The sequence below is a fragment of the Nasonia vitripennis genome, chromosome 4 (assembly GCF_009193385.2).
Source record: "Nasonia vitripennis strain AsymCx chromosome 4, Nvit_psr_1.1, whole genome shotgun sequence".
NCBI classification, from domain to species: Eukaryota; Metazoa; Arthropoda; class Insecta; order Hymenoptera; family Pteromalidae; genus Nasonia; species Nasonia vitripennis.
Window position 1 is genome coordinate 9,040,132 of NC_045760.1, and position 27,979 is coordinate 9,068,110.

A 27,979-nucleotide genomic window follows, 5' to 3' on the forward strand; every position below is an offset into this window, starting at 1 on the left:
TAAACTCTCATCGTAAATCCTGTACTTTTGTATAACACGATCGTATCCAAAATATTATAAAAATAACCTGCTATTCGTGCGTCATCGTACAAATATGTACAAATATGGTATATTAAATATTGGCATTTGCACGAAAACAAATGTATTAAAATTTCATCGTAAATCGCACAAAACAAAATGATTTCCGGCAACAACAACAATAACAAAAAGGTTTCTGAAAATCTGACGGTTCACAATACGTGTACGAAGCTTAAACTAATCGAGCAGCGGAATCCAGCACGCGAGTACCATAAATCTCCGTAGCCGAGTCCGCTCTACTAAAATATATCTCTGACGCAAATTTCGCGATTCCCTTCACCCCCATCGATCCGCGCAGCCTTGTCCGATTCCAGTCACGCCCGAGATCACTTATTTCCGACGCTCGAGGAAATCTCACCTTGCGCGCGCGCGCGTGTGTGTGTGTGTGTGTGTGATGGCCGCAGCGAAGTTCCATCATTCCCGCAGCGCTGCGGCAAAAAGAAGTCGCGCCCGACGATTTCCAGCCACATAAACAGCAGAGAAACTTTCACGCGGACGTGACGCGTACGTCGGCTTGATCATACATGACGCTGTACGCACGTGTTCACGCTTTTTCGGAGGCGCACACTGATGGGCACACGTGTTTATTCATCAGCTCACTTGGATGGCGACATGTCGATCCGATTCGCCACTGCCAGGTTGAAGCGATGGGGGAGATTCCGGTGTGTGCGCGTTGGCCGGTGTAATTGCATTCCGTGCAGACGAATCGATGATAGGCAGGAAGAAGGACGGAAGAGCCGGAAGTGCGAGAGTTAGGAACGTTGATGTGCGGCTTTCATGACGTTTTTCTGTATGCGCGAGATTTGACTTTTCCAGTCCACCTGGTATCTGTATTCATGAGATGTTTTTCGATTATTGCGGAATAGGTTTAGGAGTCGTTGCTGCTTATAATAAATTATCTTTGAAAATCATTTCACCCACTACTTGTTCGATTGGACGAAATTTCGACGTTACGTGCAATCAGCGATGTGGATACGATATATTCGAACAATAACGTTTTCGTAAGCTGTCTATAACGATAATAATACAAAAGCAGTTTAACACGCTTGAGAAGTCAGAGAGAAAAAGTAATCCTCTTCACCGTCAGCAGATCTGCAAGCATACAGCTCAAAGCGGAGATTCTCAAATCAAACGTTTTCTGATCCTCTCTAATTAATCCCATAATCAAAATCTGGTACTTGTCAAAAGAAACACGCAGTCAGCACCGATAATCATAGTGCTTTCTTTGATCAGACAAATCTCTTGACTCGAGTCTCGCGTCGATTGCGACAATTATCCGCGACCCCGATCACGTACGCGGTATAATAGGGTTTTCGGTTGCTGAGAAAAAAAAACCGCGGAAAGTAGTAATGGCCTCGAGGAAAAAGCCCTTTGACTACGGGACCAAGAATTTCTCTCTTTCCGAAAGGGACGTACGCGGCAGGCGGGAAAATATACACCCCCAGGCTGTTGGCGCTCACGCGGGCAAATAAAGCATCACTTTAACGCGCGCATTAGCATGATTTTTTTCTTCCGAATAAACGAACGCCCTTTTTTTCTATCATTCCGGAGGGGGAAGAGAAAGTGGATCAACGACCGGACTTTCGAGGAAAGTTACGCGAGAGAGGCTCTAATCGCGGTGCGAAGCTGCTGGTATGCGCGACTGTAACTGAGAGCTGGAATTTCGTATTGGATCAAGACTTGTGGTACGACTCTGCCCGCGGAGACGAGATCAAATAAAAGTTTAGACAAATGTTGTTTCGGGACGCGAAGTCGCGCCAGGATACGAGCTGCGTCGTGCGCTCACGAACTTGGGCGAACACGTATTTCATTCTTGGATTTTGGGGTAGGTTATAAGCTGAGCCGTGCATTTGTTCTCGGCGATTTTGCTTCGATTAAACTGACGTGGTAAGTATTTCGTTCTTATTCGAAACCACTAAACTTGGCACTGCTGTAAAACTTCGTGAATATAATCACAGACCAATCACGCTCAGCCAGCACGAAAAAGATAGCAGCATCCCCGCACACGACCGTGCAATTAACCTCTCTCGCGTTAATCCAGCGATAGTGGAGGTCCTAGCGGTGCCGTGCAGAGCAAAGAATAATTCTCACCTCAGCACAGCTCCATTTCTCGAGCGCGCGCAGGGGCGAGGTTAAACCATGCTCGCAATACTACCTTCGCCATACATCTCCGTTTGCGTATACACATGAGCTGCGCGGCAACACGCCGGTACCAGCTCCGGCAGCGTGTCTGTACACACGGGGAGCGTAGTCGTCGGAAGAAATCGCGGATGCCTCCAGCGCGCAGCGACAAATCCCACGGGGGATCGTTTCTCGGGTTAGCGCGCCGTAGAATAATTAATTCCCGGCTGCTGCGCGACCCAGCGGAAAAGACAGACGGAGAGGGAGGAGCAGCTACCACGGCGCTCGTGTCGTAAATCAGCCGGAGAAGCGCGACGCTGTAGCTATATGTCTCCCTCTCTCTCTCTCTCTCTCCCTCTCGCTCTCTCTTGCTCCAGCGTTAATCATACTTACGTTTATCGGTCAGGATGCTGGGCGAATTCTAGAGACTCTGCTAGCGCGCGCGCGTTCGAAGAGATCCTGATTTTCGAAGCCGCGCCTTTGCGGATGCATCACAGCTCGGGCGAGAGCAAAGAGAGAATTAAGGGGCTGAGGCCAAAAGCCGGCGCGCCGGCGTGCGGTTGATTGAAACGTTTGGTGAGGCGCCAATCTCGGGATTCGAGCTCTTTCTCTCGCGCTGCGGATGCGCGGCTCTTCGACCGGCTTTTTTCCAGGAGGAAATTAGATTTTCGATTTCGCGCTGAGCCAGCGTTTGAATTTTCAAACAGGAGAGCTTTCGCGCGCCTGGGATTGCGCGCTGCGGATAAAGCGGACAAGACGTATATGTATATACTCTCTTTCTCTGGGGGAATTTCTGTAGAGAGCGTTTGTTTATTGTTGTTTAATGTCGCGAATCGAATTGAAAAAATAACGCTCGGCTTTCCATTAAACTCCACTTTGTACGAGCATTAGACTTTCTGTACGCGCGTTTATATAGCGTCCTCCAAGGAAGATTACGCAAGTCCCGAGCGAGCACGGCGTAACCCAGTTATGTATTCACAAGGAGCGTCGTTTTTTCCCCCAGCGCTTTACGAGAAAAGTTGGCGCCGTACGAGAATGCACTCACTCCGGGGCCGAATTACGTTTTTGAATATGCGAAAAAGCTCGGCTGCGAGCTCTCCCTAAAACATTTCATTGGATTCGCCCGGAAGCTCGGGAATTAAAACGCACCGGCGTCATCATTCGCGTCCGAGTTTATACAGCTACGAACCTTACGTCTCGAATCGTATATGCGCGCGTGCATCGACAAAACACATCTCGCAGGAATAAAGCTGCATCGCCTCCGCCCATCGTTCGACGCGCGAAATCCGATAAAAGCTCCCGCCTCTTTGTTACATGCAAAAAGCTTCTCTTTCTCGCTCGCTCTCGAAGTGAGAGAGCTGAGAACAAAAGCTCGCTTTCTCTGCCTTAAAAAAAAAATCACACGCAGTCGCGGCAAAATCCAAGACGACGGCAGGAGAAAAACAATGCGTCTTCCTCGCTTTATTTCGCGAGAGCAAGTAAATAACGCTAAGACAACTGCCGGGGCGCGAGGAATTAAACGGAGCGCGGCTCGCTGCGGTATTATTATACGCGTGTGTCCCGCGGGATTTATTATACGCGTGTGCTGCATTATCGTCGATTAATCATGTTTAACGCCACCACGCTCGAATTTACTCGTCAAGCCAGCAAGTGCTCGCGGCTTCAATTAATTGCGGCCAAAGATTTTCGGATATTTCGACAAGCCAGCACGGCTTCCGTTGCTGCAGAGCAAATGTTGTTCCAGAGATTCAAGTAAGCTTTCGGCGATGCGCGAGCTTGAATAAATAAAAAGGGTTGAGCTTTGGATTTTGATTCGCTAAAATATGCAGTACGTGTGGTTTTGCATCGAAGTCAAGAAAACGGTGAATTATTTCGCGCGTCATGTCTGGCGAAAATTCGCTGAAGAGTTTCTCCGACAAGTGAAGTGAGCACGACGACGTATACACTGCTGTGCAAACCTTCTTCTCTTCCCCTTATATACGGGAGGATTCTTTCGGGGAAGTTTTCCTCGCCTTCGTGTACTGTACTTGTGTGTGTGTGTATATATATACACGCGGATCCAGCCGTATTTGTACTTATACTCCTCCGACCAATCACGATACGGTGCTTTGGCTGCTCGAAGGGCCGAAGATAGAATTGCCGGTTGACGGATACAATCGATACTGACACACGCGCGGCATTGCTTGTTGTAAAGCTCAGCTGCGTGTAACGTTATATTACGGATGTCGAGTGCTTGCGTATGAAACATTTGGAGTGAGACGAGAGATTCGCTCGAGTGACGTTGGAGAACCAGAAAACAACACAATTGCAGAGTAGTGTCGTGTGATTTTACAAGCAAGTGATTGAGATAATGGCTATTTTTTTCAACTCGCTAGCACGCAGTCGTTGATTTTCCAGTGCGACTGCGATCGGTCGACGAATCGAAGATGACCCGGAATACAAGCTGTGTCTTGGATTAGCGTACACTGAAAAAAAAACACAGCCATTTTAACTGAACTCGCACCAGTAATCCGTCATTGTACGAAGACTCGCCAAGATTACCGTAGAGTTCAGCAGTTTTAAAGAATCAGTTCGGTCGTTTTTGCTGGTGTCCCGCGTAAGCGACCAATTTTACGAGTCGCGACTCGCCAAAACTACCAGTGGCACACCGTTGTTCTTACTGAACAGTCGTTACGGTGGCAGAACGGTTAAAACTACCGGACTTTACAGCAGAAACGATTGTTTTTTTTTCAGTGTAGCCGTGCATTCAATTTCCGCGATTGCGTATTTGAGTACCGAGGCAAATATTTACGAACCGTCAAAGCGGCATCATCCGTGTATATTTTTGTTCGCGCGTGCTGTAATAATTCAACTAGCTCGCGAACGATAAAAAAAGGTGTTTCTTTCGTATGGACACAAAAAACGCAGACGAATAACACCTTTCGCCGACCGCAAGCACTCAAGGAGCCGCCGCAACAATACCTCCCCAGCCATCAAACGAGAGAGAGAGAGAGAGAGAGAGAGAGAGAGAGAGAGAGAAAGAGAGAGAGAAAGAGAGAAAAGAAGAAAACCTCCTTCCACTCGTCACATCTCGTCATTACAAGCGCGAAAAGGCGATCCTTACGAGCTCATTCCCCCTCGGCGCGATCAATCACGGACTTACCGACGACCTCCAAGAAGAGAAATATACTGGTGGGCGGATGGGTCGAGACCTGGCACTCGTACATGCCGGCGTCCCTTGGCTGCACGAACTTGATCTGTAGAGTCCAGTCCTCGCTGTGCTGAAAGTGTCGGGCTTGGAAGCGCTCGTCACTCGCGTACGTCGTCAGGCCCACAGTCAGTAGCTGATGGTCCTTCTTTCGTCGAATCCACGTCACCTGTAACATCATAATTCGACGTAACCGTTTTACTCCTCCGTTTCTTTCCATCTCCCTTCTTTCGAGTGCATTATATACAGGTATACAGAGCGCGCGAGCAGGCAAATCTTATCAAACCGGGCAAATATTGCTTCATTCGGGAGGCCAGGCCGAGTTGAGAGGCTCTCGGGGTACATAGGACTTTATTGTGGTTGGACGGCACAATGGGGGAGGAAAGCTCGGAGGTGGACGATGGCGAAACCAGTTTCGAATTGGTCGAAGCTTCGCTCGCTCGTCGCTTTCGTTCGCGCAAGACCGTTTCTCTATCGTTCGCTCCTTTTCGAATAGTTTCGGGTGGTTTATGAAAATTCTGCAGGCTTCTTTTCTGGTTTATTGTTATGGATGCGATTTCTTTTTATTCCGAGGGGCGACGGAATTGGCTTTGGGCTCTGCCGGTCGTACGGTAAATCTCGGATACAGCTGTTATTAGCCTCGATGGAAAGAGATAACGCTGTGTGTACCCAAAAACAATTATTGGGTTCACGTATTATATGATGTTTGTAAAAACAACGCAGGAGAATTTCATACGTAAATCGTAGCCTCGACATTGCCACGTGCTTACGAAGCAACTCATGCACTGATGCATTTTTTTCGCCTCACAGGACAAGCTCATAACCCAGCCAAGAACATTGTCTCAGCTGTGTAGTGAATGATACACGGCATACCGCTGCGCAGTGCCTTAATAATTTCACGCTGAGCGGTTCTAAAACCGCGCCATCGCCGTACAGAGCGAGCGTCAGTGCTGCTACTGCTACTGCTGCGCTGCGCTGGAAATATAGGCGAGAATCGCGCCGACGCGCTGAAGAACACTTGATACGAAAAGCGTCGTGCGTTTATTGAGTGCTATACACGAGCACCTCAATTTTCATTGGAATTAAGGCCCGCATGCAAATGAGCACACTCAGCCGGGTATTGAGCGAAGCTCCGACGCGGCGAATTTCCCAGATTACTGTATATGCAGAGGGTTGAGCAAACGCGGATTAAATTTTTCGGCAGCCCGGGCTGTTTCAAATTGGTTTTTACTCGTTATCAAAAGCAACTTGATCTGCTGCATGATTTAGAAATGACAAATATGGCTTTAAACGATCTTTCAGTGTTTATTAAAATGCGATGATGTTGAAATATTCCGGTTACAAAACTAAATCTCGGACCATACTCGAACTTAAGAAAGGTCCATTCATGTGTTTTTATATTTTATGGTTCGCTCGGATTACGACGCGGGGTGCAGCGGCACGTAGTGCGACGCGGACTTCTTGGAGGGTCTAGCCATCTGGAGTCTGTCTGTAGGGCTAGAATAGGACCATTGTTTTAGGCAGTTTTCCTGCATCGCTATGCACCGCCGATATGCGCTAGGAGTTTAGTCTGCGACAGAATCTCATAGAGTCTAGATGTGCTCCGTACTCCTTCTCTCTGCTACTCAGAATAAAAGTCTTATTTAAAAGAGAATATACTGAGTTTAATATAAATTATTTCACCCATTTCCAATAGGTTATGGGCCCAGATAACGTTTAGCTGTGTTTGTGTTGTGTTATTTTAATAGTGACTAGTTTTTTATTTAAATTAAAAATGGATAACTCTAAATCGAAAAGAAACATTAAACCGTTTGACGGTGAAAAATATAACGTATGGAAATTTAGAGTTCGTGCATTATTAAGTGAGTTAAATTTACTCAAAGTGATTGATGGAGAGCCGAATCCAGTCTCGAGAAGTTGGAGAAAAGCTGAGAGAATTGCAAGGAGTGTTATTATAGAATATCTGTCTGACTCTATGCTTGGTTTTGCCAATACTGAACAATCAGCACGGCAGATTTTCAATAAGTTAGACAGTGTGTACGAGAGAAAAAGTTTAGCTACGCAACTTGCGATCCGCAAGAAATTATTGAGTTTGAAATTGCAAGGCGATTCTACACTCATGAGTCATTTTAATGTTTTTGATAATTTAATAACAGAGTTATCAGCTGCAGGCGCAAGAGTAGAAGAAACGGATAAAGTTTCACATTTATTTTTAACACTTCCAAATACTTATGATGGTGTAGTAACTGCAATAGAAACTTTGACTGAAGACAGTATTACATTAGCTTTTGTAAAAACAAGATTATTAGATCATGAAGTTAAATTAAAGAGTGAATCAAGTGATACGAGTGCAAAAGTACTTCAAACTCAGCAAGAGCCACAAACAACAAATTTTAACAAAAAGAACTTTTCAAAATAAATCTCACTTTCGAAATAAATCTAGTTATAAAAATAAAGATAATTCACAGAATAATAGCAACTTTAAAAATAACACTAATAACAAAGATCAACAAATGAAATGTCATTTTTGTGGAAGAATTGGACATAAAGAAATCACCTGTCATTTTAAAAAGAGAAGACAGCAATTTTTAGCTAAAAGAATGAAAAATAAAAACAAAACTGTGCAACAAGTTCAAAGTGAAGAGCCAGAAGCGACTACATCTTTTGCTGATACTTCAAGTTATGCTTTTATGGTTAATAATATTCAAATTGAAGAAACAAACCATAAAATGCGATTTATTATTGATTCTGGTGCTTCAGATCATATTATCAACAACGATGAAATGTTTACTAGTTATATAGAATTAAATCCACCGATAAAAATAAACGTTGCAAAAAGTGGCACATATATATTAGCAATGAAGAAAGGAATGATCAACGTTACAAGCAACATGGGAGTAAATGGTATTCTTGAGGGTGTCCTTTACTGTCCCGAAGTACCAAACAATCTATTATCAGTGCAGAAAATGCAGCAGGCTGGTATGAAAATTGTTTTCAATCAAAATGGTGTTGAGGTAACGAAAGGTAGTAAAACCATAATTCGAGGTAAGCCTATGAATAATTTACTTATTGTTGATTTTATCGTTGATGCGTCTAAAAGAAATACACATTCTAAAGTGTATAATGTTGTTAAAAATAATTATGAATTATGGCATCAACGACTTGGTCACATAGGTAAACAGAAATTTTTACAACTTAAAAATGAACAAATGGTTGATGATATAAATCAAATTAAAAACATTATGCCTAATGAAAATATATGTGAAGCATGTTTAAATGGTAAACAGTCAAGGTTGCCTTTCAATAGAGAGAAGGATAAGACTTATATTAAACGACCATTGTTCATAATACATTCTGATGTTTGCGGTCCAATCACTCCTCCGACGGTTAATAATAAAAACTATTTTGCAATATTTGTTGATGAGTATACACATTATTGTGTGACATATTTAATATCCTATAAATCGGATGTATTTTCTGTTTTTAAAGATTTTATTGCAAAGAGCGAGGCTCATTTCAACTTAAAAGTTGTAAATTTATATATTGATAATGGCAGAGAATATTTATCGAATGAGATGAAAGACTATTGTGTTGAAAAAGGAATAAGTTACCATTTGACAGTTCCACGTACCCCACAATTAAATGGCGTCTCAGAACGCATGAATAGAACACTAACTGAAAAAGCACGTGCGATGATAAGCGGTGCTAAGTTAGAGAAAGTATTTTGGGGAGAGGCAGTTTTAACTGCAACATATCTAATTAATATATCGCCAACTAAAGCTTTAAAATCTAATAAAACTCCATTTGAAATGTGGCATAATAAAAAGCCAAACTTAAAATATTTGAGAATTTTCGGAAGTACTGTTTATGTTCATAATAAAGTAAAACAATCAAAATTTGATGATAAATCATGGAAAGGTATATTAGTTGGATATGAACCCAATGGATATAAAGTGTGGGACGTGAGGAATGAAAAGTTTGTTGTCGTAAGAGACGTGATTGTCGACGAAACAAATTTTGTTAAATCAAGGCCAGATTACCAATTAAAAATAATTGATGACATAGAATATGAAACTGATGCATCTGACAATCTGTCAAAATCAGTAAAAACTGGAAATGGTAATTTAGAAATTGAAACTGATGCATCTGACAATTTGTCAAAATCAGTGCCTGAATCTGGTGATTGTTATGATCACAGTTCAGAGAAAATCGTTAAATTAAACGTAAATGAAAAATCTGTAATCAATACAGAAACAACCAATAAGTCTGTCTCTGAGAATGAACAAGAAATAAAGCCCCGTAGGAGTGAGAGGATTAAGCAAAAGCCTTTAATTTCTTATAATGAAAATGATGATCATATTTTATGTGCATTGTCTACAATTTATAACATTCCAAGTTCTTTTCAAGACATTGAAAACAGTAATGATAGAGTAAATTGGGAACAGGCTGTTAGAGACGAGATAAATTCACTTTTAATAAATAAAACTTGGACTTTAGTAACTAGACCTCAAAATAAAAATATTGTTGATTGCAAATGGGTTTTTACAATAAAGAATGACGAATTTGGTAATCCAATCAGATATAAAGCGCGATTAGTTGCTCGCGGTTTTACTCAAAAATACTTAGTCGATTATAACGAAACTTTTGCTCCAGTAGCTAGAATTTCGAGTTTTAGATTTATTGTAGCTTTCGCAAATCAATTTAATTTGTTAATTCATCACATGGATGTAAAAACTGCTTTTCTTAATGGTAAATTAAATGAAGAAATTTATATGAAAGTGCCAGAAGGTGTTAAATGTAAAAGCAATCAAGTATGTAAATTAAATAAAGCTATTTATGGTTTAAAACAAGCAGCAAGGTGCTGGTTTCAAACTTTTGAAAAAACTTTGATTGAGAAAGGTTTTAAAAATTCGTCAGTCGATCGTTGTATTTATATTTTAGATAGAGGTGATATACAACAAAATATTTATGCTGTACTTTATGTTGATGATTTAGTTATAGTAACTGCTAGTAATACTACAATGAGCAATTTTAAAAATTATTTAATGAATCAATTTAGTATGACAGATTTGAAAGAAATAAAAATGTTCCTTGGAATTAAAGTAGAAAGAAATAATAATAAATTAACTTTAGATCAAAGTTCATACATTAAAACTGTTTTAAATAAATTTAACATGGGTGATTGTAATTCTGTAAATACACCTTTACCAAGTAAACTTGATTATGAAGCTCTTAATTCTGATGAAAAGTATGATGCCCCTTGTCGAAATTTAATTGGTTGTCTTATTTATATAATGATTTGTACCCGACCAGACTTGAGTACAGCAGTAAATGTTTTGAGTAGATATTGTAATAAAAATAATAAAGAACTATGGCAAAATTTGAAAAGAGTTTTAAGATATTTAAAAGGTTCAATTAATTTAAAGTTAACTTATGAAAGAGGTGAATTTAATGATATTTTGTCTGGTTATGTTGATGCAGATTGGGGAGGTTCAGTTGGAACTGATAGAAAAAGTACAACTGGTTATTTGTTTAAGTTGTATGAACAGTGCACAATATGTTGGAATACTAAGAAACAAGCATCTGTTGCAACTTCTTCAACAGAAGCAGAGTATATGGCTCTGTATGAGGCTGTAAGCGAAGCTATTTGGCTTAAGTCATTAGCTAGTAGCATCAATATTACGATTGAAAAGCCAATCATAATTTATGAAGATAATAATGGCTGTATTAGTATTGCAAATAATCCAACTAGCTATCGAAAATCAAAACATATTGATATAAAATATCATTTTTCCAGAGAGCAAGTTGAGAAAAATGTAATAAAATTAAAATATATTCCTACAGGTAATCAACTAGCAGATGCCTTAACCAAGCCATTACCTGCAGTGAAGTTTCTGGAATTCAGAACAGAGATGGGTTTAGAATAAAAAAAAAAAAAATATTTTGTACTTAGATTTTAAGATAGTTATGTAAATGTATAATAAGTGTGAGAGAAATGGTCTGATTAGGTTTTCTGGGTTTTCCTAATCCGTGCAACAAATGTTGGACCATATGTAATTCCCCAGTAACTGAGAGTAGAAAGAAGGAGAGCACATAGGGTTTAATCTAGATATTAATTATAGTTCATTGAAGTTAATATTATTGTTTGTAATTTAGAAGATATACGTTTGTTTGTGTGTATTTTTAAGCATGTATATAATATACTAGGAAATTAGAAATTTATGTACTTAAGCGTGTGTTTAGTTTATATTTAAATTAATACTGCAATTTCAGATTACGAGATTTACTTTTGAGGGGGCGTGTTGAAATATTCCGGTTACAAAACTAAATCTCGGACCATACTCGAACTTAAGAAAGGTCCATTCATGTGTTTTTATATTTTATGGTTCGCTCGGATTACGACGCGGGGTGCAGCGGCACGTAGTGCGACGCGGACTTCTTGGAGGGTCTAGCCATCTGGAGTCTGTCTGTAGGGCTAGAATAGGACCATTGTTTTAGGCAGTTTTCCTGCATCGCTATGCACCGCCGATATGCGCTAGGAGTTTAGTCTGCGACAGAATCTCATAGAGTCTAGATGTGCTCCGTACTCCTTCTCTCTGCTACTCAGAATAAAAGTCTTATTTAAAAGAGAATATACTGAGTTTAATATAAATTATTTCACCCATTTCCAATAGATGATATATAATCGCGCGTTTTTCCACAAAATTGTAAATTGATTTTTCGCAAATTCAGGGTGCGCGAATCGAGAGTCGAATTTTATTTCATCGTTTTTTTTTATTGTCATACAAACGTTTCTGCCATTTCCTAAGGCGATTTATATGAAAATGTTATATAACAGGAAATTAATTTTTCAATCAAAACTCATTTTAACGAAATATTCCGCGTACGAAATGAAAAAAAAACGAATTTTACAACTACAAAAAAGCAACGAATGAATCAGCTTTTCGCCAGAGACAATGATATCCTACCTCGTGGATTTATCCCACACCGTAAACATCAAATTAACCTCGTCCGTTAAATTAAAAAATAAACCATCCCACCATTCAGCGCCGCAATCACCGCGAACGATAAAACCGCTCTTCTAGCGAATGGTCAGCTGCTCTCCTTTTTCTCCGCGAAATTAAAAACAAAAATAATGTAGGATTTCGCTTTTTTCTTTTGCCCGGGATAAAAATCCGGTGAGATAGAGCCGAGTCACGCCTTTTAACGCGTACAAGTCCATCGACCAGGCCCGACGCTCGGTGGGTGGGACGTAGTGACAAACGCTGGCGCGACAAATTCACAGCTATATAGTTCGTCGAGAGAAACATTTGCAACTGTCTCGTAAATGTGCGAAGTGGTGTGGCTGGCGAAAATATATAGCGACGCGCTTTGGTCAGCAGTTAACCGATATTTCAGATGGAGCCACGCGCGATAGTCGTAAAATCTGAAATTTTCCGCTAAAGATGTTGTTGCACAGGGACGTCTGAGCCTTTTAGAATTTTAGATCCTTTTAAGTCAAGCATATATAGCATAAACTGGCGAACGATTTGACTACAGTTTATTATCACTTATTGTTTATAGTGTGTATATATATATATATATATATATATATATATATATATATATATATATATATACACATACATACATACACACACATACCCGGCATTTAGTCGCGATTGTGTTGATTTCAATCAATTAAGGCAATTCAGTCCACGATCCAACTGAAGTTATTTCGAATATTACATAATCAGCGAGCCAAAATCATATAAAATACATATCTCTTCAATATGAACGCTTTGTGTTTAATTATCAAGCGAAATGTCATCGAATCATTTCATTTCGTGCTCAAATATTTCCCCGATTAGCATATAGGCTACCAATCATGAAGCAACAACGTAAAGGAAATATACAAATAAATTGAATCAAAAAGATCCCTGTTAATCAATGATGTAAAAACAAGGACAAACATAACCGCTAAGTCATCAAAAAAAAAGCGCTGCAATTCTGCAGCAGCATCGACGATAACTCGGATCATCTGTCTTAGATGCTTAAGTATCTTACGACGACGTATCTTTTTGCCGGAACCTTGCGCTCAGCTATTTCGCTCGTCGCTAGCTATATAGATATATACACACGTGATATTTCCCGGGCTTCCAGAGTTTCATTCGCGAATCTCGCGCTGCGCGAGTTGATTGCTACCACGGCCGGATAGAGCTTTCTTTCGTGCAACACACGACATCAATCATTCTAGAGAACCCTGGGATATAAGAAACGGCTGCGGTGCGAAACAAATTTTAATTGTCTTGACCGATAAAGAATTGCCTCGTTCCCTTAGCCCACACCTTGGCAATTGATCACGATGAAGACCAAGCCGTTGGATTCTTTATGGTTATCTCTGCAGATTGTTAATCTTTTTTCGCGGGTCAGGTTAAGGCGCTACTCGCGATAAGCCCACGCACGTTTTTATTGTTATTGGCTAGTTTATATAAATTAGGCAGTGATTTCGGGTAATTTGAATTTGCGAGCCCAAATAAATCTCGAGAATTGTGTAGGGAACGTCTTATTTTTGGTACTCAGTGTTGCGTAAAATCTGAAGCATGAAAAAAACACATTATTTTTTTACGGATCAAATAGAGCCCAGAATGATTTCCGAGCGATTCACATTTTAAGGCAAAATTCCACGCTTGTATTTTCAGCATTCATGTACTGGTGTACTTTGCATTTCAAAAAGCTCTCAAAGCAAACTCTGTAAGCCATAAGTCACACTTTAAAAGCTCTATTTCCATTGGATCGATGCGTGTACTTAAGCTCTATACCAACGCCATTACCCGTTGAAGAAAATTTACCCTAACAGCAAATTTTCAGAGAATTACCCTGCCAAGTAAGTGCGAGGAAGCCTATATGTATACGCTTCCTTGCTATAAAAGCTCGGTGTTTTATCAATATTGAAAATAAGGATAAGTCAATCGACGCTTATACGTGTAACTTATTGAAAGTTAACATCGCGACTCGGTCGATTAACTCATAATATTCGAAATTCGCCTAGAATGTTCTTTTCTATAAATTAAAAACTTCGCCAAATTTGTCAAATTGATAGACGAATATGTAGAGCGAAGAACTATATGCTGCATTAACTGCGCTCCAAACTTTGGATTATCATATATCTCCCATATTAACTCATATATGAAATGCATAAGTTTCACAACAATTTCTCACAGGGCATTAAAACCACAAGTAGTTGAGAGAACACTTAGATCTTTCGCCTAAATAACACTCGATCCTTTGAAAATGTCGTGTAGGCGGTAGACACCCCGTGTAAGCATGCTATTTTAATTGCAATTAGCGGCGTGATTAAATTTAAGCTTCAAATAATTGTTTAGAACTTTGACGGAAGTGATAATTTACAATTTTAAACAAAGTTGCTTCGAAAGTAAACTTGAAACATTCCAAAAATAATTCACAGCTACTTGGGTATTTAAATTTCTGTGGACGTCCCCAATAAATGGATTATCCGATGAGACGCCAATTTGAATACGAAATGCTTCTGGTCCTGAACGAATTGATCAATTAGTTTGAAGCTTGTTGAACGTCCTCTTTTTGAAGCTTGATAAAATTGAATTAGCGATCTGTACGAAAATAATTTTATTTTTTAAGACAACGCAATCGTTTGGTTTTACAATAGCCATAAATAACAACGACCGTACATATAATATTCGTATTAAATTTTCGTATATACTGCTTAATTTCGAGAGAACTTTGAATATGGGAGGCTTTGCTCCTAATGATTACGAGGTTTGTTTGGAGTTTCAATTTTAGCAAGCGGATTTAATTCCAAAGCACCGTTTCGGCTCCGTCGATCGGTCGAGGATTTCCCAGGGATTTGATCAAACATACTATCGTTCAAGCTCCATGATGTTTGCTTTGTCAGAAATTGACACGTTTTGTAAACGCCAAAGCTTACACTCTGATAATTAGAAATCAAATATCAAACAATAAAGTAATCAATTTGTTGTACTGCTAATAACAATGAAGCACTATATTCTATGGAAAATAGAAACAAAAATTGTCATACCCAGCAGTGGTTCAAACTTATTGGATAATTGCTCTAATAAGCAATATAACGGTTTAACACCTAGTAAGCGGACGCAATAATGTGGAGATAACAGTATTAAAACGTGTGAAGTTACCGAAACCAAAGTGTCACAAGCTTTCACAGCTGGGCATCATCATGCAACCGCGAAAACCGAGTCGCGTCAGTCATGAATTTTTTCTCTGTCACCTGCAGACTCACGCCTTTGTCATCGCGGCAGCTGTTTATCCAGCGGCGATGAATTTTCGCGAAATTAGCCGAGCGCGCCATAAAGGGACTGCGTCAAAGTCGCCAGTATTCGAGGTGTGTGCGATAGCGAGGCACTTGGTTTGGCTGTTCCTGGAAAGAGAGCTTTGACAGCAGTCTGGAGAGTCACATAGCGAGCGATGCGTATCGGATTGCCAGTATTATTTGCAGTAAAATCCGAATTTACGCTGCGAAGGATGACGCGTGTATGTATAGGAGCTGAGGACACGCGGGAAAAGGAGATTACGAGCTGCCTGGGGGATCGTGTGCGAGCTTGTGGCTCTTTTACGAGGCTGTTTAAACGCGAGAAATTCGAGGGAGCACCGTGAGGCCTACTTTTGGAATTGGTATGATTTATAGCTTTTGAGGATGACTCTTACTTCGTTATAGGATCTCTCGTAACAAAATATTGACTGGAAGTTTTTTGTCGCCCGGCAAATGTTGTGGCTGCATTTTCCGGACGAATATTTTTTAATAAATTTTTTTAAGAAAGGAAACTAGGACTTAACTGACTGAATCACAAGACATCATTCAATTAATTCGTTTAAAATTATAGACCTCGGTTCATCTAATTTCAAATTATCTGAGCGATTGTTTGTTATAATCCACCAAAACTTCTGCTTTCGTATTAGTCCAGAATACTACAGCGAAAACATTTTTATCGATATCCACTAGAATCCGGCTAAATTTTAGTACAAACAACGTTAAACGAGGCTCTAAAAACAACTCAAAATTGTACTAATCACGTAATCTTATAGCAGCCAAGATTGATTCGAGGAAAATTCTGCATACAGAGGAGCTCTCTCTCTCTCTCTCACCGCTCTTCGCTGTACACATACTCGAGGTTGCGGTGCATCGGTTCACTCTAGAATTTACAACTCAATTCCCGGCCGACAAATGGCAGCAAAAAACCCGATGATTAAAACGCTCTTTCAACTCGTTTAGTTGCACTGTGACGATTTTAAAAATGTTAATTAATGTATGAAAATTGAGCAGTTAATATATAGATCAATGTTCAAGTACATGATGTATTCATTTTAATAATACTCTCGCATCGCATGCTAATTTGCCGGGATTGATCGAAATAAGCACATTTCGAGCACTCAGTGTGAAAGCTGTCGAAATGCCTAATTGGCTGCAGCACGAATGACGCTACAGTTTCGAGCATTAGTATATGGTACATCTAGAAATTGAACTATGTATTCCGCTATGTGCCAAACAGAATGTGAACCACGAGCCCACAGTGGGTTGCGTTAGCGCTACAGAAATACGAGTTGGATTTTGGTTTCATCCATCGCCAAAGAGGGCATTCGACAAACGCTACTTCTCCGCAATACGCGCTTCAAACGTTATGCATCCATAATATTCTAATTCAGCCAAGTTCATATTCGTTTGGATGCGCGATTCAACGGCGTCAGATTCTTTGAACAATTTTCGGGCACAACGCCGCACGAATTCGATATTTTTACGCATATCCGCCACGCAACTTTGTATATTTCCTACTTCTCTCTTTCTCTCTCTCTCTCTCTCTCTCTCTCTCTCTCTCTCTCTCTCTCTCTCTCTCTCTCTCTGTATCTACCTCTCTTTCAACAGTACGCCCGGAATTTACGATGCGTCACCCAGCGCTGCGTATGAAACCCTTTCGCGAACGATAAAAAGAGGAGATGAAAAATACCAGCCAGGTGCAAAACAGTCGCGGCGCCAGTTCCCGCAGCTTTTTATAAGTTCATATATACAGAGAGAGAGAGAGAGAGAGAGAGAGAGAGAGAGAGAGAGAAAGAGAGAGAGAGAGAGTCGCGCCCGCACTGCGTACTCCCCGACATTTTTTAACGCTCGGCCTGCTCGGCGCCGCGTCAAAAAGAGCCGCCCTTTGAACCGAGTCGCCCGTGGTTGCGCGCGCGATTTTTACCCGGAAAAAGTGATTTTCGGCTAGCAGTCGATGTTTTATATATATATATATATATATATATATATATATATATATATATATATATATATATATATATATATATATATATATATATATATATATATATATATATATATATACACATACCGAGGCGAAGCCAATTTTTGCGCTGGTAGAGCGATCGGGATGACATGCGGGCGACGCTCGATCGTCTGTGATTCGCGAGGAATAATTAAATTTTTGGACGACGCGCGCGATTGATTAATAATAATCGACGCAGTAGAGTGAATGGCTGATGTTCTTTGCGCTGACTTTGTCAAAGTGAAAGGACAACGCAATTTCGGAAAATTCCGCATGCACATATTTCTTGAATATTAAAAAAAAACCGCGATGCGCTTGTGTGCCAAAAGAATTCCCCCGTCGATTGTCGGGTGTATATAAAACTTTTAATTTGCGCGCTGCATGTATGGTCCTGGCAAATCCTCCCATTTCGCAGTGAGCAGTGCAGCCAAAACAATATGCGTTGGGGCAATGAAAATGTAAATTTTCCGTCGAGAGCCGAACCGCGAGTTTGATTGCATTTAAAGGGACGACGCATGCTCCGAATAACGTGGATTTTTAAATGATATTGCAGCGATTTATACTCCTACCGCGGTTTATTATGCTCAGTTTTCGCGGTCGGTAGATATGTGTAGTTCGATAACTCGTAAATTACGCTGCTCGACGGAGGGGATTCAATTCGCGAATTTTTGAAAAAGTTATGCGCGCGAGCTTTGCGTCGCATTGACTGTTGAACTATCGTCGAGTGAATTTTCCGTGAAACTATATGTAATACTTTTGAAGTGTTATTAACATCGAGATTATTCAGATATCATCGTCAAACCCAAAATAGCGTAAAATATTGCTACTTTCCTCCCAGCGATCATTAATAATTTTTAAAAGAACGCACCGGAACCATTAAATTTCTCAAAACAGCAGCAGCGAAAATCAATACACACACGAGGAAAATCCCTGTCGTCACGAGCTCGGTTTTTCTCCTTTTAATTGACTCGATCCATCTTTCTTAGCCCCCATCCCCTCCGGCAACTTTAAATTGCCTTCCGTGGGGGACGAACTCTGCAATAACATCTTTTAAGACTCACCTCGCGCAAGAAAGTATATATATTGTGCGGTTTTAGCGTATAAACGCGGACAAGTGCGCGCAGTCTTCAAACGCATGCTCAATTGAAGTTCCTAAATCCTCTCTAGTTTAACACGCGGCAATCACGCCCGCACGCGGGGCTAACTAGTTTGGAAAACGTAGCCGTTTACCGCCTCTCTCCTCCCCCCCCCCCCCCAAGAAGAGCTTTAAACTTCAAGGATTTATACATGCCGACGCTTGCGAGCCTTTTAACTTTAAATGCAGCGTCGTCTCAGAAGTTCTCAGGGCAACTTTGACGCGCTTACGTAGAAGGACAATTTTTAACGACGTCGCTGCGTCCCGGCTAAGTTTTTCGAAGGCGCGACGAGAGCTACTTGCTATCATTCATAATTGAGCGGTTAATTGTTGGATGGATATGCGTCGATAACGGGAGGGTTTCACTTCTTTCTCGTTAGTTCGACAGCGAGCTTACGAGCATCGAGATTTTAGGAAGGATCTTTAGACGTTGGGAAAAGTTTCTATTCTCTTCGTTTCGAGCGTAAATGCGTGATTCTATTGTGTTGGTAATATGATTTCTGGTATATTTAGATAACGAATTGTTTTCGGTAAAATACTTCATGAATCGAGATGATTTAATAATGTTCAAGAGACTGGAATTAATAAATGCAATTAAATCTCGTACCTATCAAGTTGAGAACACGGCAGCTGTTACCATGAATTGTTTAATAATTTCATAACGCAAGTTCAATTTCAGTTTCTGCGCATCGCAGCTGCTTGGACAACGTCATTTTTCCACTCGGGGTGCATTGAACGAACAATTTCGAGTAGTTTATCCGTCATATTTTTTTTTTTTTTTGGTATCATATATGAAAAACGATGCAACGATAAAAAAATGCTTCTCCTATATGAAAACTTTCAATTAACTGGTGAATAAGATACCCTTACTAAAAATAGTATAAAACATAATTTTCGCGATATCAGGAAAAGCCGTGGAACGATTCGTTCATCAACATAATCAAGCGCAGGTAATATTCTGAGCTCGCGCAACTGCCAGTAAGCACGCGATTTCCCAGCGCTCGGACCTCCCGCCACGATATTTTTTAATGAAAAAGTTATTCCCCACCTACTCGTTCTTTTTTTCCCTCGGCTAATCTGTAATTGCCGCGCCGGGATCAGGTTTCAAGCGCAGCCGCAATATTTATCTTAGCTCCTGCTTTTCGCTCGCATAAGAAAACACGGATGAGCCGGACGCGGTGAAAGGGTTTGCGTGTATCGCGTTATTTCAATTTGGAACGAGATCCAGAGCAACGGCAGGAAGCAGCGTGAGCGGTAATAGGGTTGAGTGCGTCGGTTGATGAACACTGGCCGTTTTAATTTTGGAAAATGGAGCTTGAGATTTCAGCCGTTGGACTGAATCCAAGCTTCCTTTTTAATTGGATTTCGGACGTTTTCGAGCTTTGAATTAGATTCTCAAAGGTATGTCTGTGTAAGAATCAGTAAGATTATTTTTTTCCCGTTCTCGAAAATTCTTGAGTAAGAATCAGCCCCTGCTATTAAGACTTGATACTTTTTCGGGACTGTTTTAAAAAGAACATATCATTGGGACAGCACTTAATTAAGGCTTGCCTCCCCTGTTAGAAATAAGCCGATTTAAAATGGTGAAAAAGCTAAGAACTTGGTAGTTTTCTTTGTCAGTTCTTGTTACAAGATGTAACGCTTTTTATCCTAGTTCTTTGGCAGTTCTTGTCCCCGGTCGCTCGAAATTTTTCGAATGTTTTTTCGCATGCAAATCATTATTCTATATACTTTCATTTAAAAAAAAACTCGAACAGCAGTTTTAAAAAATCAGTTCGGTCGTTTTTGCTGGTATCCCGCGTAAGCGACCAATTTTACAAGTCGCGGCTCGCCAAAACTACCAGTGACACACCGTTGTTCTTACTGAACAGTCATTACGGTGGCAGAACGGTTAAAGCTACCGGACTTTACAACAGAAACGACTGTGTTTTTTTTCAGCGTAGTAATGATTTTCAATTCTAACCTCGAATCGCCATTAACCACGTGCACCTGTGTCGTATTATTTAATCAACTATCTTCGGAAGAAAATAGTTAAGAATACTCAATCTAAAAACTGCCAAAGAACTAGGATAAAAAGCGTTACATCTTTTAACAAAAACTGACAAAGAAAACTACCAAGTTCTGAGATTGACAACCTCAGAACTTCCAAATAACTTGGATACCGTTTCTACCAGGGTCTTAAACTAATTGTTGCAGTTCAACGCGCTATTTATTAAATAACTAACAGCCTGTGTAAGCCTTTTCAAGTGTGTCAAGTAGTACGGGTCGAGTTTCGCTCAGTCTAACGCATTATGTTTCAAGCGTTCCTTACAAGAAAAAAAAAAGAAAAAATAAATCAAAACTAAAACACATATGCCAGCTTCAAGTTCTTCTCTTAGCGCGCTCGGAGTAGTGCAAGCTCGTTATAGTCAGCTCGCGCACTAATTACGTCAAGCCTAACTCACAGCAGGCCCTACCAAGAAAAACCTACTCCACCGCGACAAAATTTCACTTCCCATTCAATTTCTCGACTCGGCAAAGAGAAAACTCCGCATACATCCTGAGCTCGCATAAAAAAGCTCAAACAGCCACGTGTGTGTGCCCTGCGCGACGCTGCCATTCCCTGACTGCTCTCTACTGCTGCACTGTAAAGCTCACCGCAAAGCGCCGTCAGTACGAGTGAGAAGTGGGGATGAAAGCCACTGCACGCCTCGGCCATTTGCGTTTTGAATGCGGCGTGCGAGGCCTCGGCAATTGGAGTCGCGCAGCACGTACCGTCCGCTCGCCGCCCCCAATTACTCGCGCGATCGTTAGTAGCTTTCGGACGCCGAACTCGTATCGAAAGTAAGGACGACCGGAGAGCAGAAGAGGGAGAGGGACGGAAAGCGAGAGGAAGAGAGATAGATGATTTATTCGCGGCAGCGAAAAAATACACCGACTGCACGATCATACGCGCTGGTGCTTAATGGCCCTGGGCGAGGATTGTTTCGTTGCTCTATTTTATTTTTATTTTTTTTTCTCATCCCCCCGCCCCCGCGCTGGTGCTGAGTTATTAAATGCGAGAGGGCCTTCGGCGAGGTTGTTGTTGTCGCTGTTGTTGGTATATATTTTTTCTGCGCGCTGGAGCGATTTTTAAACGAGGAGTTTATCTGGCCGGAGATTTATGCTTCTTTTGTTCGTCGTCGCGCGGAGATTTCGCGGAGATGGATTGCGCGAGGAAGTTTTCGGTGGTCGCGCTCCTTTCTTTATTTTCTTGCCCGCGCTTTTGGAGAGAAAGAGAGAGGAAGTTTTGCTTTCGGAGACGAATGTTGCGAGTTTTTTTCCGAGCTTTTAAGCGATTGCGTAGAAATCTTCCTAGACGTTGATTATTATTAAATGAAAAGGCTTAGAGGTCGTGCGCTAGAGCTAAAGTGAAATATAAATGTTTCCGTTGTGTTTCACATAATAACTATATACGAAGTGAACGAGAATTTTCGCCGAAAATGAATTGTGTTATGAGCTTTATAACGCCCGATGAAAAATAATATACAGCTCGTTTCCCCTTCATTCTGCTGAAACAAAAGCCCCGAAACCTCGCGCGTGTCCACGAACTCGAGTGGGAGAAAGAGAAAGAGAGAGAGAGAGAGAGAGAGAGAGAGAGAGAGAGAGAGAGAGAGAGAGAGAGAGAGAGAGAAAAGCCAAAAAGACTCGCGTCCAACGGAAAGTAAAAAAAGCAAGTAGACTTTAAAGGGGAAAAAGTCTAGTGTATATACTGCACGTGCGGCTCGAGCGCGCGTATGGCCGATTCCTGGCCAAATATTGCGAGCGCACTCGACGATGTTTGCGAAAGTTTTTCCGGCTCCTTTCTCCGCGACCCAACGTAAAATCAGCGAACGCAAGCGAGATTGTACGCTCCGCAGTGGAAAGAGGGAATTGTGAGGGAGGACTGCCTGGTATGAAATGTTTGCGGAAACGAAGGAGTTTAAATATGAAGGCGAGTCTTTGAGATTTCGTGGCGCCTTGTGTCGTTGCTGCGGATGTTTTTAGTGCACGATATACTTCTTTGCGACGGCTTGTTTACTGGAACAATTTTGGGAGAATGCGATGGCCGCTGCGTGTGGTGCACGATGACGACTCTGCAGTGGGATGATTTTCAAAGGATCAGAGAATTTTCGTTAAATAATTTGGTGAGATGAGATGACAGATTTCATTGGAACGAGCAAACATCGACGATGAACACGTGCACCGAAATACTGACGTTCTTATCGCAAAAAACACAAAACATTTTGAATTTCCGGTTTTCGATGTAATCCACGCTTTTGTTACGCCATCACGCTGAGTATAAATATAAAATACGCGAAAAGCAGCTGCATCATCTTTCCATGGCTGATTAAATTTTCAGCTCTGAGTGAAGAGGAAAAATTTTCGAATTGCCGTTAAAATTTGTGTTCGCTCTGTGTTCGCTGTGAATCATTTAGTAATTAAGGATAACTGTTTTGCAGAAGTGTTATCTCAAAATTATTCGTTCCCGGTGATGCGAATAAAAAAGCAAAACACAACAGTTATGACAAAACGAATCCCCTACTATAACGCTGCACTTCCGTGAGAATCGCGTATATCCTCTCGAATCAAGCTGTATCGACCATCAGCGACCTCAGCGATCAAATCACGCCACCGCGGCGCGCAATAATAAGCGATCTCGAGGCGAAATAAAAATTTACTGCCGGCAATAAAGCAGCTCGGTCTATGTATCTTCGCTTTTTGCCCTCGTCCTCGCCAGGAGAAAGAGAGTAGAGCATCGGACGCGCGAAGTCATTAATCGTTTAATGCCCAGGGTATTCCGAGTCTCGGTAACTTTCTAAACCGACGGCACAGAGAGCGGCTCGCGATACAAATCGGCGCGTGGATGCAGTTGAAAAAAAAATTGCCCCACCAGATATTCCACGACTTTTATATTATCGTCGTTAATCGCAACCCGCAGCTATATTCCAAGCTATACCAGCGAGCTCATATAACAGTGCGTTCATCTTCGATTTCAAACGCGGACCGCGAGGCACGATATTTTGCGCTCGGAGTGCCGAAAACAAAGCGCACGTGGAGAATAAAGCCGCGGTAATACTACGGCAATTACACGATGAGCTGGAGCGCGAGAACGCGCGCGGAGCCTCGAAATGAAGTGACAGCCCGAGGAGCGGCAATAAAGCCGGGATGTTTACATAGCGCGAGCGCGCACGTAAAACCTCAATAGTTTGTACTCCCTTCGTGGTCATTAATTTCAAAAATCTTGGCGAAACAACGACCGACGCGCGCGGACTCCAATGCGGTCCAGTTTGGCCCGCGCGATCGTAAAGCGGGAAACAGAGTGTATATATAACCCTCCCGACAATGAGAAGCGCTTCTGCTTCGGTGTCAGTCGAGCCCGTGTGTAAGTAGCCCCCCCCCCCCTCTCTCTCTCTCACTCTCTCTCTCTCTCCCTCTCTGTATACGGCGATAAAATAGACAGAAGAGGGATTGCTCGGGCAATCGACTTTATCGTCCTGACGGAACCGGCCAATTACAGATGGGCATAATGCTGTCCCCCCTCCCTCTCTCGGCTCTTCATTGTTCTCGCGAAATCTGCGGCTAGCGCGGAAATAAAACTAATCTCGCGCGCGCGCGCGCGGCTGCTCGAAGGTCATTAAGGTGATATATCGCGCTTTAACGAGGCGGCTGTTTTAAAGGCCGCGCGTAAGTAGGCTATACAGGCAGACGGTGCGGGAATAAATTATTTCGGGGGCTTTTTTTATTTCACTCCGCAGGCTACTCCTTCCGGGTTATTATACCGCGCGCGCCGGCTGTAGGAGCCGTGCCGTTAACGTGTAACTCGCCGCGATGGCCCTCGCAAGAGGAGGTCTAATGCTAATTTGATTTGTTTCCTCTGCCAAGGGATCTGCCCTTTCTCGGAGTTCTTTCTCTTCGGCTATAATACCTTTAGGGGAGGAGGGTGTGAAGATCGCCGAATGATGGAGGCGGTCTTTAATGAAGCTCAAATTATGCGCGGAGCCTGTACACGCGGCTGCTACGCGGGATCGAAGTTGTTTATTCTTGGAGTTTGGGAGGGAAAAGATTTGTGAGAAAATTTTTCGGGGAGTTGCTTGGTTATGCGTTAAAGTTACTTGGATGTTACGCCGTCTCGTAGAATTTGGTATAGTATCTTCTTAACGGAAAAAAAGATTTCAATGTTAATGTTTCATTTTTAATATTTTTTCAATGTTTCTCGTTTCTATACGATATACAACGTAGCTATAGGTGTTCAGGCAATTTTTTCCAATATTTGTTTTCAAGAATGGATAAAAAAGGAGGCTATGTTAACAGAGAAAGATCCATCACAATGAAAAAAAAAACAACAAAACTAAAGTCAAACCGTACTTCTCAGTAGAACAATAATCCGTTCCTTAACAAGCAGAGAGAACAAACGAATGACCAGTCAAGCAAATCCGCTCATGCGCGATCACCGGAAGAAAAGTTCATAAAGTTATCTCGCGACTGTTTCCCGCCGATCGCCTCATCTCTCCATTACTTATCAGCGCAGCGAATCTATAATACACCTCTACTGTATCCAACAAAAAAAAACACCCACTCCACCTACAATAGGCAAGAGTCGATGTGGGAATGTAAAAGCTGGCGTCTGAGAGCCGCAGCGCTCGTAAAAAAGCGCACCGATGATAAAAATGAATGTATAAGATTCTCACGCTCTCTAAGTCGGCGGCTCCTCTCTCCTTATTCTTTTCATGCAGACACGCGGTTTATGCGCTCGCTGCAGCTATACGTACACATCGAAGTACGCGCCCGACCTCGTAAATCTTTTGTGGCTCCTACTGATTTCAGAGCGCGTTTTATCGCGTGGCCTCGCCCGTACTGTTATACGGGGCTGCTGCTGCACAGCCCGAACGAATATGCCATAGATATGCTGGCCCATGATGTACAAAATGCGGACGCAAGGCACATGCTGAACTTCAACGATGGCTTTTCAGAAGTTTTGCTTTTGGGCTGGAGTTTTCGCTCTTCTGTTTTGATGCCCGAATGAACAAGGCGACGAGGGTGGAGTTTTGAAGAGTGGATTTTTTTGCGAGGGTCGAGGAGGGGGGGGGGTAAAAATACAAACGGATTATTTTGTTAACAAGATAAAGTTCGTTCGTCGATGAGCGCTCGATTGGTGCAGAATTCGCTCAGGCTTTCGAGGATTATAGAGTATCCCGACACAGTGAAATGCGATATAAAATAAAAACTGTTCAACCAAAGCCGTTTTGACGGACACTTGACTTGATGCGCGTATATATACCTTCGAGTTAAAATTGTCGAAAAAAAGCTTTGACAGTAGGAACCAAAGCTACCATTTAGTAAGTAAATACTTCTATCGACAAAAAACAGCTCTTTTCCCTCTATTCAAGCATTCCCCCTCGGCGATTTTAAAAAACGATTTAAACCCCCCGAGTTGAAGTAGTAAAAGCCCGTTAGTCCATAATCCCTCTCCCAATTTCGAGGCGCCTTATTGAATACACTTCAGCCGCTTTAATCTCCAACTTTTGAGCCGACAGTGCTAAAGAGGTCAGCGCATCCCATTGGGGTCAGAAATGCCATTCCTCTAGCCTCGCTGTACCGCAATACACGCGGTTCTCAAATTATCGGTCTGCGAAATTAAAAAGCCCATGTGCTTTCAATGCTGTCAAACAGATAAATGTAAGAAGCCAAGACTAACTCTGGCGAGAGCTTTTTTATGTATGCATCTTTCTTTTTTTCTCGAGGGGAAATTTTTTATGGACGTAGAGCAAGAAAGAGAGGGGAGCGCATAATTGGCGACGGCTGATTGCGTTAAGCTGAGTTATTCATGCGCCGAGGGGTAGGCCGGCAACTTTTTTCGAGGCTTGTTTCGAGCTTTTTTCATTTCTTCGCTGCGCAGAAGGTGGAGATTTGAATATATTGCCCGGAGGCTGCGAGATGTATGTCTCACTGTCGTGGCCTGTTTCTTTTACATTTGGCTTTGCTTTAATTAAAAGCTTTTAGCCGAGTGGAAAGTTGTATAATTTGGTTGCGTTAATTTGAAATCCGGATGGATCCGTCCGTGATGGAATTTTATTAATATTTTCGGAAGAGTGTGTGGAGCTTAACTTGAATAAGCCGTGATTAATACTCTAGATTTGGGTTACTCAATGCGAAACGATCCATACTGTATTGTGCATCGACACCAGTCATTTGCAATTCAAAAGTCAAGTTTGATTAAAAATTAAAAAAAAACACACACACGAAGAATTATATGAATTAAAAATGGAGTTCCAAACTTCCCGAAGATAAAGTATATATTCTGGGGGAAAAGCGGAGACCTCTCGAAATTAAAGAAAAATCTCACTTCAAACTCGACGATCGAAAATTCAAATGCACGGAAAACTTCTCGAAGATTTCTCCCCCACGCGCCATATATTAGCGCGCGCCAAGCCATTAAATGGCCTTTGATATATCGGGCAAATTTTTAAGTGCGCGAACTTGGCGCCAAAGTTTTTCCGCTGCCCCAGTTGACACCGCCGGATACGCGTATAAAGATATTTTAGGTCGATTTTCGTTCCATTTGTTTTGAGTTTTTCCCCGCTCTGCGTTTGAAATCGCAAGGTAAATACTAGCGCCGCGTTTAAGTGCGCGCGATAAATACTTCAAAGGCCGCCCGTCCGAATTGGGCTGGAAAATGCTTTTCAAATTATAAAGACCGAGCGGGAGTCTAATTTGACCACAGCGTTTGAGAAGGAAATTTGTTTGCCCTGTTACGCGAAATGTCTGTTTTTAAAATGTTAATAAAATGGCCACTCGCTCTGGGGAAAAAAGAGGTCCCCCGCATAGAAACTGTTTTCTGCGCGAATTTCTCGTTATGGAAACGAGCGAGTTAACTGAAGGGCAGAGAATGAGATGAAAATTTAATTTTGAAACAACCTGGAGCCTTTTTATTTGCCTCTTTCCGATGGTAAAACTTTACGGCTCGAGTGAAAACACTGACGTCAGCTGAGCGATGACTATAGTCCAGAGTTAATTGCAATATCAAAGCTTCAGTTAATGAATATATGATGATAATAATAACAAGCGCGTTTGGATGATTAAAGAGCTAGAGAGATTTTGGGGTAACATATATCTGCTACTTTTAATTGCCTGCGCAGTTGTCAATGA

The 27,979-nt window shown here is 41.7% G+C and overlaps 1 protein-coding gene across 10 annotated transcripts in view; it reads right to left on the reverse strand.

Annotated features, from left to right (window-relative positions):
- Window positions 1-27,979, reverse strand: part of LOC100678173 — a 222,750-nt gene that overhangs the window by 26,992 nt on the left and 167,779 nt on the right. For all 10 annotated transcript variants that reach the window (XM_031929110.2, XM_031929106.2, XM_031929107.1 and 7 more), the window contains one exon: window positions 5,342-5,555. In XM_031929110.2, the coding sequence (XP_031784970.1) occupies window positions 5,342-5,555 (214 nt within the window). The remainder of the gene's footprint in view (window positions 1-5,341; window positions 5,556-27,979) is intronic.